Below are 14,414 nucleotides of genomic sequence, written 5' to 3' on the forward strand. Positions count from 1 at the left end.
CAGAACAACAAAAATACACTCTGCTCATTTCACACTCATTTCACAACACAACCAGCCTAAAAATACCAGATTATAAATTCAATCAGTGATTGAGCCATGGCACAAGGAACCTTTATACATCCTCTTGTCTTTGGATTATATGAATTATCAGATAGTTCCCACTTCTGAGATAAATCACAGATAAGACTTCTACCAAAAGAAAAAAAATTATGAATCAAAAGACAAAATTCCTCAGTTTGACAGGCAATAGCTTTATTTTCCATTCCAACATGATTTTCAAATTAAAATGACTGTTACAGGATATGTGTAAAATGTTTTTTCTAGTCTAAAAAGCACTAGAACTGTTGTTTCACATAGAAGCTTGGTAATGCTTCAGTCCTGAATGAAAAGAGATCAAGAGATCCAGTTTCTAACTGGATCCAATGAAGGAACAAGTCAGAATTCTCCATCATCAAAATCAAGGTAAATGAAAATTAAAACAGATTAAAAACCAAGTCTTTCCTGTTAATAGAGATGGAAAATTAACCAGATAACCTTCCAAGAAAATGAGCTGCTCTAGTCAACTATTAAGATTTCTGATCAAGGTGTAATCTCTGCCAGTGAATACAGACAGCTTGAATTCCTTGGAGCAATCTTGAATCTTAATAGCCTTGAAGATATTTGCAATATTATGCAAATAACCTTGATTAAAGAATGATAAGACACAATGATATCTACTTCTCATCTAGGTACTGAATTAGATGAGTTGAAAATATTTACTCTGCACTTTTAGATAAGCCCAAGCAAGATAAAATTCCATTTGTAAAATGGTTACATGAGTTGAAGTTAGTTGCTAAGGCTTTGATCCTGAAGGCACCAGAGTAAATAGCTGAATCTAACCATACAGGTAATTTCCATGTCTTCAGACAATGCATGTAACTTAGAGTAGACATTTGCTTAAATTGCAGCAAGACTGAACTGCATGTTTATGGCAACTTGTGTAATGCCACTTTACTTTCAGCAGGTACGGCTAGGATGTGCTCTAACCATCTGCCTTTCATTCTATATGACTGCCATATTTGACCAGATGGAATTCTGATAATTGTATATTCAGCAGGATTGCTTGCAGGTTGAAAGATTTACCCTTGGTTTAATTCTTGAGGGGTCTATTTTCCACTTCTTCAGATTTCACTACAAAAACTTCCCACATGCTCTCAAAATTATAGCAGGGTTTCCTTAAGATGTTCCATCTATACACTTGTACCTGTTCTGTTTGATTTTTTTGTTGAGGATATTATTTATCTAATGGCAATAGCTGAGAACAGAGTTTCAACAACCTCTTGAAATTACATTATTGCTCTCAATTCCTTATTCATGCAATTCCTTTACCCAGCAGCGCCCTTATATCCATATTAACTCGTGTAGTATACCAAACTACAGTAAAATGCAGCTACTTTTTAACTGCAGTTAGCATCTAGCATATGCTGCTTGAATATATCATGGGAATATAAGAAATTTTATTTTGTAACAGTAACAAGAGAAGATTAGAAATTCAGCAGAATAAACTTGCTGTTGTACAGGTAATGGACATATGTAGAACTTTTTGATCCTCTTCTTAATAACCAAGTTTAACTTGGAAATTTCTTCTGGGAATTGCAACACACAAAAAGAAGTGTCGTTGCATAAACACATTTCTCATGGTAACCACTGATTTTAACATCACATTGATTATAGCAGCCCAAAGCAGAGACAATGTGTTATAAAAATCTCAATTTCTCTAGATGAATGCTCCTGATAACTCCCTTATTTCTGAAATTAAAATCAACAATTACTTTTAACAACCTTAAAATAAAGTCTTCAAAGCTGCTTCTATATATTAGGATTCCTTCCTTCTTATTTTTAATTTTTATTATTATTTTAATTTTATTTTTTTATTATTCTTTAATTTATGGAATAATTTGCTTGTACTTTTTGAAGAGCAAAATGTTATTTTTCCTACTTGCTCTCTTCATCTTTCCTGGAGGAGTTTCAACTACTCCACCTTTCTTCTCATCCGCGATAAACTGGTTGTATTTCTTTTCCATCTCTTCTTTTTGCTTTTCCTTCTTGTCCACATGGCTAAGTTAGGTTATGATTTTTACCACAAGAGCAATCCTTTACTTGCAGCTCAATGACACATTCTGCTTAAGCTCCAGATTTCTGCAGTCTTTGGCAGATGTGAAGAATGATGGTGGAATAAATGGTACAATCTCATACCTTTAATTTAAATTTTTAAGGAAAACATATCCTTGTAACTGAGAATAGTAGAGCACATGCTGTATAGCATGGGGTCTACATTTCCTCTCCCAGCAGCCACCAAGACAGCAAACTAAAGGTGCAGTCAGGTCCCTGAGTTTGCAAGCACAATGAGGCCACAGGACAATTCTCACATGTTTTAACTCTTTGCTACTGTTCTCCTAGGTAACACACAAGGCTTTTTATAAGCTTGGTAACAGACAGAAAATCCTTCAAAGAAAATGTGCAAATACAGACGAAGTAAGTGAGGGGTGAAGATGAGAAGAACAAGAAAAACAGAGCAGAAGAAAATCACTGAATATAAGCACACCAAGTGAAACCCACTGGCACCCAACTTTCAGGGAGTCCCAGCTTAAAAAGCCAGAGGGAATGCATGTTTCCCCTCTATAGGATGAGCCATTTTTCATTGTGCCACCCAGAAAAAGGGCAGCAGAAAGTGCTGCAAGGGGTTACCTAGCACCTGCAACTGGCTCCACTGTACATAGCACTAGATCCATTACATCTGCCAAGCCTGAGGCTTTACAGGACCTAGGAGATGATGGCTGTGTGTAGAGAGGTGGAAGAACCAGTCTTGCCTGTGTATTTATGGTCAGTGAGTCCACCACTGAAATTAGGTAAAATGGGCTTGGGAGACCATTATGTTGAGGTTTCTGTCTATCTGCAAAACAATTTCTGTGACATCTGGGTATGTGGTGAACAGTAATTTATTGCAATCTGATCTTCATCTGGAGTGTTTCTTTGCATATTGCTATTCTTTCTGAAATTTTATCTAAGGAAAAAGTAAATTCTTTGTATGGGAACGATTATAAGGCTACTACATTTTTCTTCAAGTACCTTGCTGAAGTTCATGACACAGATTTAGAAATGAGTAAAAAACCTACACACATTCTGTTCAAAACATTGGCATAATCTCCATGTTCAGTTATACTAGCACACATGGGGTGTGTCATAGATTGTCCGACGGCTATTGTAAACTTGTAAAAATATGCTGGCCATTCAGAAGCTCCCAAGCAACCCAACATGGAGACCATTTACAATTTTTCAGGAAGTCATAGCTAAACCCTGAACCCTTTTGTGTGAGGTCAACAAAATACAGATTTTGAATTTCAAAACTCAGAAACCCTGAGTATCTGAATCTGTTCAGGATATGCAGTATGACATTACAGTACTTATTTGCTTTACATCATTACTATTGTGGGTTAGTTGCTCTTCAAAACCTGATTACATCCCTGATAAGAATATGGTAAGATAGCATGCCCCTTTACTTTCTTTACCTTCACAGGTAGAACAACTCACAATTTTGAAACAGATAACCTAAGTCCACATATAGACATGCTTGCTTCTGTTTCTCACTGAAAGAGAATGTGAAACAGAAAAAAAAAATTTATCCAACAGGTGGGACTCCCTCATGTTATTTGCATTCATGGATGAGAACACTGGTTTGGGATGCACAGTTTCTATTGACAGGGAGTTCTCCATCAGTGTGCATGACACTGAAGAAACAACATATCACCTTCACCTCCCACTGACTTTATTATGCGAATGATCCTTAGGAATGAACCATAAAGGCAATGAGAAAAGGAATCCAGCATGTATTTTTGTAAAACTAATAATCTGTTTTGTAAAATTATCTGTTCTGTAGCACATGTATTGCTCTGAAAAAAAAGCTGTGGTATTTATTTTTCCTGTTTTCTTAAAATTTCATAATATGGAAACTCCTTCTCACTGAAGCAGTTAGTGATCCTGCTGATGCTGTTAGACAGTGTGGAAATTACAGGAATTTTGCTTTGACACAGCACTGAAAGAAGAAAAAAAAGTCACATTGTTCAAACCTGGTAATATTTAATTGAATTGTATCAATATCTATTGTGCTATTAACTAAGTGATTAGGCTCTTCATAATTTCACATTATATGCTGCACAGATGTGACAGACTAAAACAATTACTTCTATAATTTTGGTGAGTCTTAACTGGATTAACCTCACAGCAGATGGTTCATGGAACTGAAAAGGCTAGCAAACAAAGTTCACTGACTTGATTTCAAACACAATACAAAATATTCAATATAAACATGTCAAACTGCAGCACAGGCAGGAAGGAGTTTTGCAGTGTGGTACATTCTCAGTCCTTTAGTAATATTTTATAAAACAATTTTGTCTGCTCTCTCCATAGAGTTTCTCTTATCACTGGCTGTCTCTTAGTGCAAAGAAATATAGTGCCAACTACAGAACACTAAAAGAGAGAGTGTGGAAGAATATATTACAAAGGCTTATAAACATATTATTTCAGCTCTTTTGCATTGTTTTTAATACTTTCTAATGTTACACATTTTACTGTTTTACACTCTATCTTCCAATAAACATACTGATGTGGATTGAAAAAAGATGATTCTTGGAAAAACTGCAGGCAACCACTAAGGTATAAGGGGTATAATTACATGGTAACTAATCTTAACTCTATGGTTGCTTGTGTTAGCCAGACTACCAGCTTGCTTACAAAGACATGTGAAGAAAAGTTCTCTCAGAAATCTTCCAGAAGAGAGTTTCCATATCAGCTCTTGATTTACTGAAGAATATTTAGTAGCAATGTATAAGAGAATGCTTGTCCTCTGCCATGGTGAGACCCCCTGATGCTCTCAGATTATCCTGTTGAGGGTGCAGTGGTTGTAAACTCCTTCACACAAGTAGCACATTGTCATCTGACTGCAGTGTGAGAAAACTTCAGGAAGACAGTGACTCCCTGTGATGGACCTTCAGGAATGAAGGCAAGGTGGAATGCTGGCCAGAGGGGTAAAAATCAGCTGCTCCAGTGTAGGTGTACTCCCTTTACTCACAGTAGGTTTGAAGGCCACTGCAAACAGCAAACCCACATAACTCCTGCCACCTTCTGTGCTGCAGGAGCCTGGAACAGGGCTGATAACATATGGCAGCCTGTAGCAGTCACCACTAACACAGAGCAGCCCCTCTGCTAGGCAGCACAAGGCACACCTCCTCCTTCGTCAAACCAAGAGCAGTTAGCTCACTCATCCAGGAAAAGGGAAATAGTGGCTATTTTCCTGTGACTGTGTGACCACAGTTCTGCTGAATCTGAACCAGTACTCCCTCCAAACATGCAAACATAAACAAGCTGGCTAACCAGCTTGATTATTTAACAATGTCTCCTACTGGACTCTGGGTTTCCTCTCCTTTATCCAAACAGTGTAGATGAATTCCACCTGCACATACTTTCCAAATATTTCCCATGTGCAGATGAAACTTCCTTCAGAGAAAGCCAAGAAAAAAATATACAGGTGAATGAAGAAAAAAACCTTTCAACTGTGCTTCATCTAGCTAGAACTCTAGTAAAAGAATCTACCACTAAAAAATAAACTGTCATACCAGAGATAAGATTTTTTTCTTTCATAGTTTCAAAAACTTGTTAATTTATTATATTTATGAAGTAGTGTGCTTACAACCTTAACATAACAAACTTATTTATTTTATAAGCAAGGTCATGTCATAAACAAACAATCTGGGGAAAATGACAATTCTGTCCCAACAGCTATGCAACCTACATTTCTTCATGGATTTGGATGTGTCCTGGTGAAAGCACCTGTTCTGTTGGGAAATACTGTGTGAAACTCATTAAGGTTTCAGGAAAAGCAAAATCAGTGTCAAACACACATGAAGGAGGACTATAGGGTAATTAAAATGAAGAGCCTACCTTTTGAGGGGAGATGAAGGAGCTTATTTTGTCCACCATGGATGAGTGAGGTAGCAATATAGAAAATGGTTGAATACTAGTGATGGAGTAATATTTTAATTATTGGATGCATAAATAGCGAAACAGTACATTTACAGTGGAAGTCGTAAGGCTTTCAACCATCAGATTGAAGAATACAGCTTCCTAGGAGGATGTACAGCATCAAATGGCCTATATAACGTTAAGATGGAGCATGGCATTTAACAGAATTTTATCTACAATGGTGCAACCCAAAGCAGCAGAGGCTAGATATGATAACCCAGAGGGTATCCTTCTATCTCTCTATTCCTGTGCTTTACAGTAAAATTGAAAGATAACCTGACAACAGTAACTGGTCTTTCTTCTTTTGCAGACCTTCCTCATGACCCCTTTCATATATCACTTCTAAAACCATTACCCTTCTCCTTCATCTCATCCATCTATGATGTGTGAGCCTTCTTTAATTATGCAGTCATCCAGACATGTATAGGTCTTAGTGCTTCCACAATGTCTCCAAACGCACTACAATTTATAAAGCAGTGTTTTTGTTTAGACCCCTTTTCTCAATCGTTTCAGAAATTCATGTCTCTCAGTTGTAGCATCCGATGTTTTGCTTATATGGCCTGACACACTACAGTACCATGGGCACCATTACAATGCCACACACAAAACACCAATAATTTCTCCTCCTTCCTTGTAAAACCCCACTGATTTTCTGTTCTCTTTCCACAATGTTTGGCTTGCTATCCCAAAGCTGCATGAGCACCTTTGTACATTGATAGCCCAAGAGGTATTAGCTCAGTAGAGCACATCAGGAGAAATGCATCTTTACTTAAGACCCCTAAAACACACAAGAAACTAAATGGTTGGAAGCGGTATAAAAAAGGTGAAAGGCCAGTAACTGGAAATATCTGCCAGATTCTAAACCTTGTTATTACTTCATTCATGAGAGAAAAGGACAGTAAACAGGACATTCTGTTCTAGCTCTCCCCTTGCTGGAAGAGCAGTGGAATGATTGTGATAGAGATAAGCAGATGGAAAGGCAATTTAGTGGACACTAAAGATAGACAGATAGCAAAATGCAGTAACATTGTTATTCTGAAACTAATGAAGACTTCAAAGCCTTGAGAAATCAGATACATGACCCAAAAAAATAGCTCAGAGTAAGCAAGGCCAGGTTGTTCACCATTCCAAAATCATGAAAGGACCACGAAATTTGAAACGCTAACTCCAATAGAGCTCTGATCTTCAGATGTGATACACATGTGTTCTCACTGGACAAGACAATGTTGTGGGACTATAAGCACAAATGCTTTGCACAAATCCTATGGGGCATTTATAGGAAAAAAAAAAAGATTTCCGAACAGTGCAACTGTTGTTTGCAAGTAGTCTCAACCTGAACATTATCTTTTTTAATGGGGTATATAAGATTAAGTGTCTTTATGCTTTGTTTCTAAAATGTAAATATAAAAGAAAAGAAATTCTTGCAATTACATTGTAATTTTTGCAATTACATCTTCCCTTAAATAATATTGGGAAATTGGATACAGAAAAATATTTTGCTGATACTAATATTGGGGTTCTTGCTTCAAATGTAAAAATAATACCAGTAGACTTTGGTAGTTTGGGGACTTTTCAGAGTGTAAATTGACATTAAGCTCACCCTTTCCAAAGATTTTAAAATTCAGCTCTAGTGATAGTTTCACTTTACTCACATAAAGTGAAACCCAGAGACTGGGTTAAAACAAACAATAAAATTGGAAAATTTACATGCCAGAAGAAGAAATAAAAGATGGGTTTTCTTCGCTTCAAAACAGCTCAAAAGAGGCATCATGCTTAACTTCAATTACCTTTGATTTCTTCCATTGTCTGACTTCCTGATTTAGAGAATTTCTGATCCTCAGTGGCATGTTAAACTGTCAGATGAAATTATTTGTCACTACACATTTTACTTTCCATTGTTAAAATTAAATTCAGACATTTTCTCAGAATTGCTGTGTTTCATACATTTCTGAAGAGATCCCATCCTATATCAAACTGTTGGTAAGTGTTACAGAGAAACACAGATACAAGAATCATCACTGTCTAGAGCGGCACAGAAAGTCACAAGTATCATCTTTGCTGTTCTGAGGCACAGCAAGAAGAAAACAGTTTTCATTTAAATTTCCATGCTACCATAGTTGATTCAAGATATCTGGTTTTCATATTTTATAAATTCCAAATTAATAAAATGCTGTGCTTTAGAATTCAAGAAAGAAATTGAATGTTTGGCTTACATCTATATTTGTCAGAAACAAAGCAATAATTCTTTTGTTTTTTTATATTCTCCTTATTCCCCAAGAACTTCTTTCTTGCTGGTTTTGCTAGCATATTTCAAGAGACTATAAATCTACTTCATTGTTTGGAACCTTACCACTATATTGTGCAAGCAAGAAATGGTACTGAAGACAGCCTAAACTAACCCAAGAGGCCATTTTTGATATGGTGCAAGGAGGGAGAGAGGGAAAATGGTGAAACTTTACTTCATATCAAGACTAGGATTTTGCTATTTAAATTGCATTTGCTGGAGACAGAAGCAACTTACTGACAGAGAGTTAATATGTTTTTGGGGTTTAGAGGCTGCAGTCAACATCTGCCAATAAACCTCAGGAATATTGTGAGCTCCCTGGATTCAGGCGGCCTTCTACATAGGGAAAGGCCATCAACAGAGTGATAGGTTACTAATTGTTCTGTTGTTGTCTTCACCCTATGAGACATTCATTCTTGTATGAGTGCACTGGTGGGCTTCCAGTAATGCAGAACTACTGCTATTAAAACCAGCTGTCAAGTCCCCGTGTCAAGTCTGATTACAGAGGGAGCACAGCCCTTCATTTAGCAGGTATGAATGGACCCGATTTGTCTAGAAACAAAGAAATATTCTTAAAGTGAGATATTACTACTTAATATTATTATATAATAACTTCCATTAACATTATAGAGAATAAAGGCATATAAACTGCCAGGGGGTATCATAAAATACAAACTAGAAGATTCAATGGCTAGTGCACTTACCAAATTCTGGAAAATCATTTTAGTCACAACACTCAAAGTTTCCGCAATGCTGGTGTTACAACAGGAACTATGCCTGTTTAAATCTCACTCTCAAAGGCAGGCTGATGCCAGCCCAAATCCTTCAACAATGGAACTGCACAAGCAAAGCATCTGATCGTGCAGAGACTGAATAAATTCACTTCAGAGGTGGAAAAGTCAGTCGTTTAGGCATGCTCCAGCCTCAATACCTGACCCCCGCCCTCTCTTTTACTCCGCCCCTGCCTTGCATCGCCGCTGGCTGCAGCTCGCGTTTTCGCGCGTTCTCCGGCCGCCCGGTGCCGGCTGCGCTGAGCCACCTCGGACAGCTCCCGCCCCACCCGGCTCCCGGCCCGGCACCAAGGCTCCTTTTTCGCGGTGCCTGAGGCGTACAGCCTAAGGACCGTGTACATTCGTGAAGAGGACAACGATGAAGGAAGGTAATGGCAGAACACAAAAGTGTTTGTCGCCGCCTCTCACTGAGACCGCACTGGCACACCCCTGATGAACAAAGGGCTGAAGAAAGGACACCTGAGATTCACAGTCTTCGGTGCCATTAGCTTCCTCCTTCTTTATCAATCTCAATACTGCATTTCTCACATTTCCACATAAATACCTGAACAACTTCAGTATCCCACAAGTGTGCTGTTGAAATAAGCCCAATCCCAAGTCACAGACAGGTTTAGAGGTATCTTAAGTTCTGAATATGTTTAGGAAGTGACAGACACTCCATTCAGCAATTAAAAAAAAAAGTATCTGCAAATTTAGGTGAATTGAATCCCTCAGAATAATCTTTCCCAGACACTGTCACATAATCAGCCTTTCCCTTTCATGACTGGTTTGTCTGTGTTGCAGCAGTGACCTTTTTGAGACAAAGTGATGACAAATAAGAAATACTCTATGAGAAACCTGTGAAGTGTGACTTAAACTCTCCATATGCAATTACCCTTTGGACACCTGTTTCAGGGTGAGTAATTTTCAGGGATATTTCCACTTTATTTTGCCTTGATTGTATAATGTGGAAACAATTTAACTTTCTATAAAATGGGCTGCAGAAGCACTCAAAGCAAATTGACTTTTCTTAGCTCAGTTGCTTTGGGCTCAGTAAGGCCAATAGAACAACAAGATGAAAGATTTTTGCACCTTTTTGCACCTCCTTTTGCAGATATTTGTGTGAGGCTGCTGCTCTCCTGGTTACACATCTCTTCACATCAGCTTAGTGGCCTGAAGCTGACTCTCTTCTAAGGCAAGGAAAATAACCACTTGAGCCTCAAATTTTGTTTTGTTTGAATAGTCATTCAGGTGTTTTTACCCAAAAAACATGACACTCCAGATATTTTGTGTACAGATTTTAAATTACACCCTCCACATACACAATTGCTATGAAAGAAATTCTGGTACATTTGAAAAGGGAAAGGACAGGCAAAATGTTGAATGTTTAAGATAATAATACTCTTGAAGGAAGCAGTGTTCAGAATTCTGAGGGGTTTCCATTTCTGTCTCTTTTCAGAGCTGCACACAAGTAATCAGAAAAACTTTTCAATTTAGTAAGGGTACTAGAAAAGATAAGCATATTTCAACTGGATGCTGAACATGGCTCTGAGGATCATGAGCAAAAACCACGATTCCATACGATGGTGCAGGAATGTCAGGTACTTTGCAAGACAGCTGGACAGCTTTCACAGCATACTTTCACAGCTTGATGCATTTATTACTTCCATACACTTCTGAAATGCCTATTTTCTTATTTCAAAATGATGTGCCACTCTTCTGCTCATAAATGCTAAATTGTTCTTCCAAACTAACTAGATTAACAAACCTCAGACCAATTTCCCAGAGATATTAAAAAAGAATAAATATGTAAATTTAATTATGAAGGGTTTGTGGACTCTAGGTATACTACAAACTTTCCTCATGCTGTAGTAAAGCAATAATATATCATTTAACTCCATCTTTACAAGGGTTTCACTGTTCTTCTCGTGTACCTTACTTCACCTATGAGAAATACAGGAAATGCTGCAGATACACAGTTCCTTGAAAAGGTAATTTGGTCCAAGGCTCACAGAATTACGATGAAGACTCTCTTTGACAATATTATAGAGCTCCCCTGAGATATGGACTGTTAATTACAGTGCAGCAGGCAGAGAAGTTGAAGGACACAGCAGGTGCTGGGAGACTGTCCTCTTACTGGGAATTCCTATTGGGTATTAGGGGAATTGGGGTCACTTGTCCCCACAGCTCCTGCATTGCCGTAAGTTGTGGCTCTCAGAGAAATTTAATTTCAGAATGTTGCAGCTGTAGAATCACATCACAATCTTCAATTCTAACTACAGACACCGAAGATAATAAGAGGGGAATATTTCTTAACCACTTCTGTAAATCAAAAGTAAGTACGCCAACTCCTGGAAGAATACCTGACAAGACTATGTGAAAAAGCAATTGTACACATGCAAACACAGACACATAAACACACTCCTCCAGTTGTACAGTCAGATTTTCAAAGCAAGGCCCTTCGCACACTTGGTATACAAAACTCACAAAAATATTTTTGAACAAGGTCAGAAAAATCCAGGGATCTTTCAAATACTGAGTGCATTGTGGAAATACACTTACATACATATATGTATATATGTAAGCACAGTTCTGATTACAGCTTATAAATAACTAGGAGGAATTCCAAAATAATAATTCTCTTCTGAACAAATTTGCACCAAAATAGGCATGGTTGAGCCAAAATTCAAATTAGCAGAAAAGTCATCTGAAAGAGACCCAGACAGCAAGCTAAGGAAATATTTATAGCACCACTTCTCTACAGGATAAAAAAAAGTGAACAAGGCTTTCCAAATAATAACCAAGAGAAAATGAAATAAATAGGGCCAAAATGATGCCCTATGGAAAAATCTCTTCATCTAAGTAACACAGTGCATTTTCTTTGCCCTCTTTGCCCACTTATCCTTAATAAGATGGCGTTCAACTCGTTTTTCCTTCAGAAGCTGGCTGACGTACAGGGGATAAATCCTGTTATCTTTACAATGATGGCCGTGAAAACCTCTCTGAAAGCCGGATGGCACTGCCAGACGTTTCCACCCCGAAAACCTCTCCAAAAGATGGGCGGCATTGCCAAACTCTTCCAGCTGCACCGCTCGCTTGGGCCACCAGAAGCAGCCACCTCCACCGCTCCCCGGCCCTACAGCAGCTTCCCTCGGCGGGGCTGCCACCTGCAGACCAGCAGTAGGCAGGGGCGCGTCCCCCAGAGCTGCAGAGGCCCCCGGGGCACAGCCCGCCGAGGGGATCCGCAGCACGGAGGGCCCACAGCCCCCGGCGCCCGTGCGCTTCTCCGCACGGCGGTCTCGCCCCGCCGATCACCGACCTTTGCCACAGGGGCCGGAGGGACGCGCGGAGAAGCCGGCCCGGCCAGGAGGGCCCCGGGCCCCCGCTGCCGACCCGGCCGCCCGGGGCTGACAACGCCGCGTCCCCCCGCGCCCAGCCCCGCTCCCGCCCGACCGCCGCGGCACCGTCACACTGCGGGGCTGCTCCCCGCGGCCGCGGCGGAGCCGTTGAAGAGCAGCCCGCCGCCCTCGCCTGCCTTTCGGGTGGGTCGCTAGCATGGCCCCGCGCTGCCCAGCCCTGCCCTGCGGCCGCGCAGCCCCCCTCGCCCCGGCGTCGTCCCCGGTCGGGCGCCGCGCCACCGTACGGCCCGGTAAGGCCGTACCGTGCTGGCAAGGCCGGGCGGGGGGCGGCGTCGCCCCGCTCCCTGTCTGCCCCGCGCTCACCCGTCAGCACGGCGGCCACCGTGCTGAGCAGCAGCCAGTTCTCCCTCACGAAGCTCGGGCAGAGAAATCCCTTCCTTATCGCCTTCGCCATGGCGGGGATCGGCGGGGCTGGTGCGGTGCGTGTCGCGCGGAGCCGATCCGATCCGAGCCGAGCCGAACCGAACCGAACCGAACCGGACCGGACCGAGCGAGCCGCCTGCGTGCGCTCCGCGGGGCTGCGCGCTCACCGCGGCGAGGCGGAGACGTCGCGCTTCACCTGGCAACCGGAGAGGCCGGCCCCCGCCCGCCCCTCGCTCGGCCGGCCCACGCCCGCCCCTCGCTCGGCCGGCCCACCTGCCGGCCAGCACACCCAGCTCCTGCTGACAAAATTGGGGACTGCAGGTACACAAATGTCGGATTTCCCCCCCGGGATTTGACCCTGCTAGGCTTACATACTAAAATATCCAAGAAGCGTTTATTTCTTGTGCATCTCACAATGGTCTCCTTCTTCCTCCCCATCATAAGGCTGATTAAAGCTTATATAATATTTGGACCCAGTTCTCTGTGGGTGTATGGTTTTCAATATGTCTATAAAGATGCCGATTTTGATTGTCAAACCCGTAGCTCAATGGTAAATGCAAAGAACAAACAGCCCCCAACCAAAATCTGCCATTGTCTTGCTGAATGACATGAAGGAGAGAGCAGAATGAAAATTTATTTTATCTTGTTTAATTGCACTTGATATCATTGATTTCTAACCATACACTACTGAGGTTTACCTATTTCTGTCTGTAACACCTGGATAACTAAGACCTGAAGGAGATCAGCAAAAACCGCAATTGAAACCTTGTCACTTCTGCTCTCTCTTCATTCTTTCTTCACATGAATCTAGCTGTGCTGTGTGACAGCCTGGAGAAAGAGTCAGGCATGTACCTTGTTAAATCAGGTAAGAGGACTGAAATCCACCTGGATGAGAAGCAAGAGCTGTCATCAATCTCAAGTGTTAAAACCTGGACCTAGATACATAAATTCATAGAGACACACCTAAAATTGTCCTTATTTTTCAGATGTGTAGAGCAACTGCAGTAATTTGTTTGCATCTGTCATCAGGACAATTTAATTTAAAAAAATAAGTGGTAGCCCAGTGGTGGAAAGGAAACAGATAAGTAAATATATTAGTTTAATTAAGCCATAAAATGTGTCAGACCTCTTAAAAGGAAGGCTGGCATACTATCACATTACAAGCTACAGTAAAGCAAAACAAAAATAATTAATGCAAAGAAATTATAAGAAACAACTGTGCCTAGACTTTGGTATGGAAATATCACAAAGTATGAGTGGCACCAAAGAGATACTTGAAGAAAACGACACACTGGGTTTCAGGATGGGCAAGATCAGGCATACCTCGTGCAGAAGAGCTCTGCCTTTGGATCTCATTGCCACAGGATATAATTTTTTAAAACTATTATTTCCTCTCCTATATACTTGGAGTCTCAGATGTTGCTTTCAGTAAGTCAAATGTTTGATCTGCCCCAGGAGGTGGTGAACTGATGCCTCTCTAGATAGTAAGAACAAAATGATTTGCAAGACATCTTCAGAATT

At 40.6% G+C, this 14,414-nt stretch overlaps 1 protein-coding gene across 2 annotated transcripts in view; it reads right to left on the reverse strand.

Moving 5' to 3' along the window:
* The window catches only part of SLC1A1 (solute carrier family 1 member 1), a 50,296-nt gene extending 36,972 nt beyond the window's left edge, over positions 1 to 13,324 (reverse strand). Inside the window, exon 1 of one of the 2 annotated variants that reach the window (XM_058824510.1) lies at positions 13,265 to 13,324. Coding sequence is in view for 1 of the 2 variants with exons in the window: in XM_058824509.1 (XP_058680492.1) it covers positions 12,834 to 12,924 (91 nt within the window). In the remaining variant the exon portion in view is untranslated. Of the gene's footprint in view, positions 1 to 12,833; positions 13,002 to 13,264 lie in introns of those variants that run through there. The other variant, XM_058824509.1, reaches the window with a different exon arrangement.
* Positions 13,325 to 14,414: the final 1,090 nt, after the last annotated feature.

The sequence above is a fragment of the Ammospiza caudacuta genome, chromosome Z (assembly GCF_027887145.1).
Source record: "Ammospiza caudacuta isolate bAmmCau1 chromosome Z, bAmmCau1.pri, whole genome shotgun sequence".
Taxonomy (NCBI): domain Eukaryota; kingdom Metazoa; phylum Chordata; class Aves; order Passeriformes; family Passerellidae; genus Ammospiza; species Ammospiza caudacuta.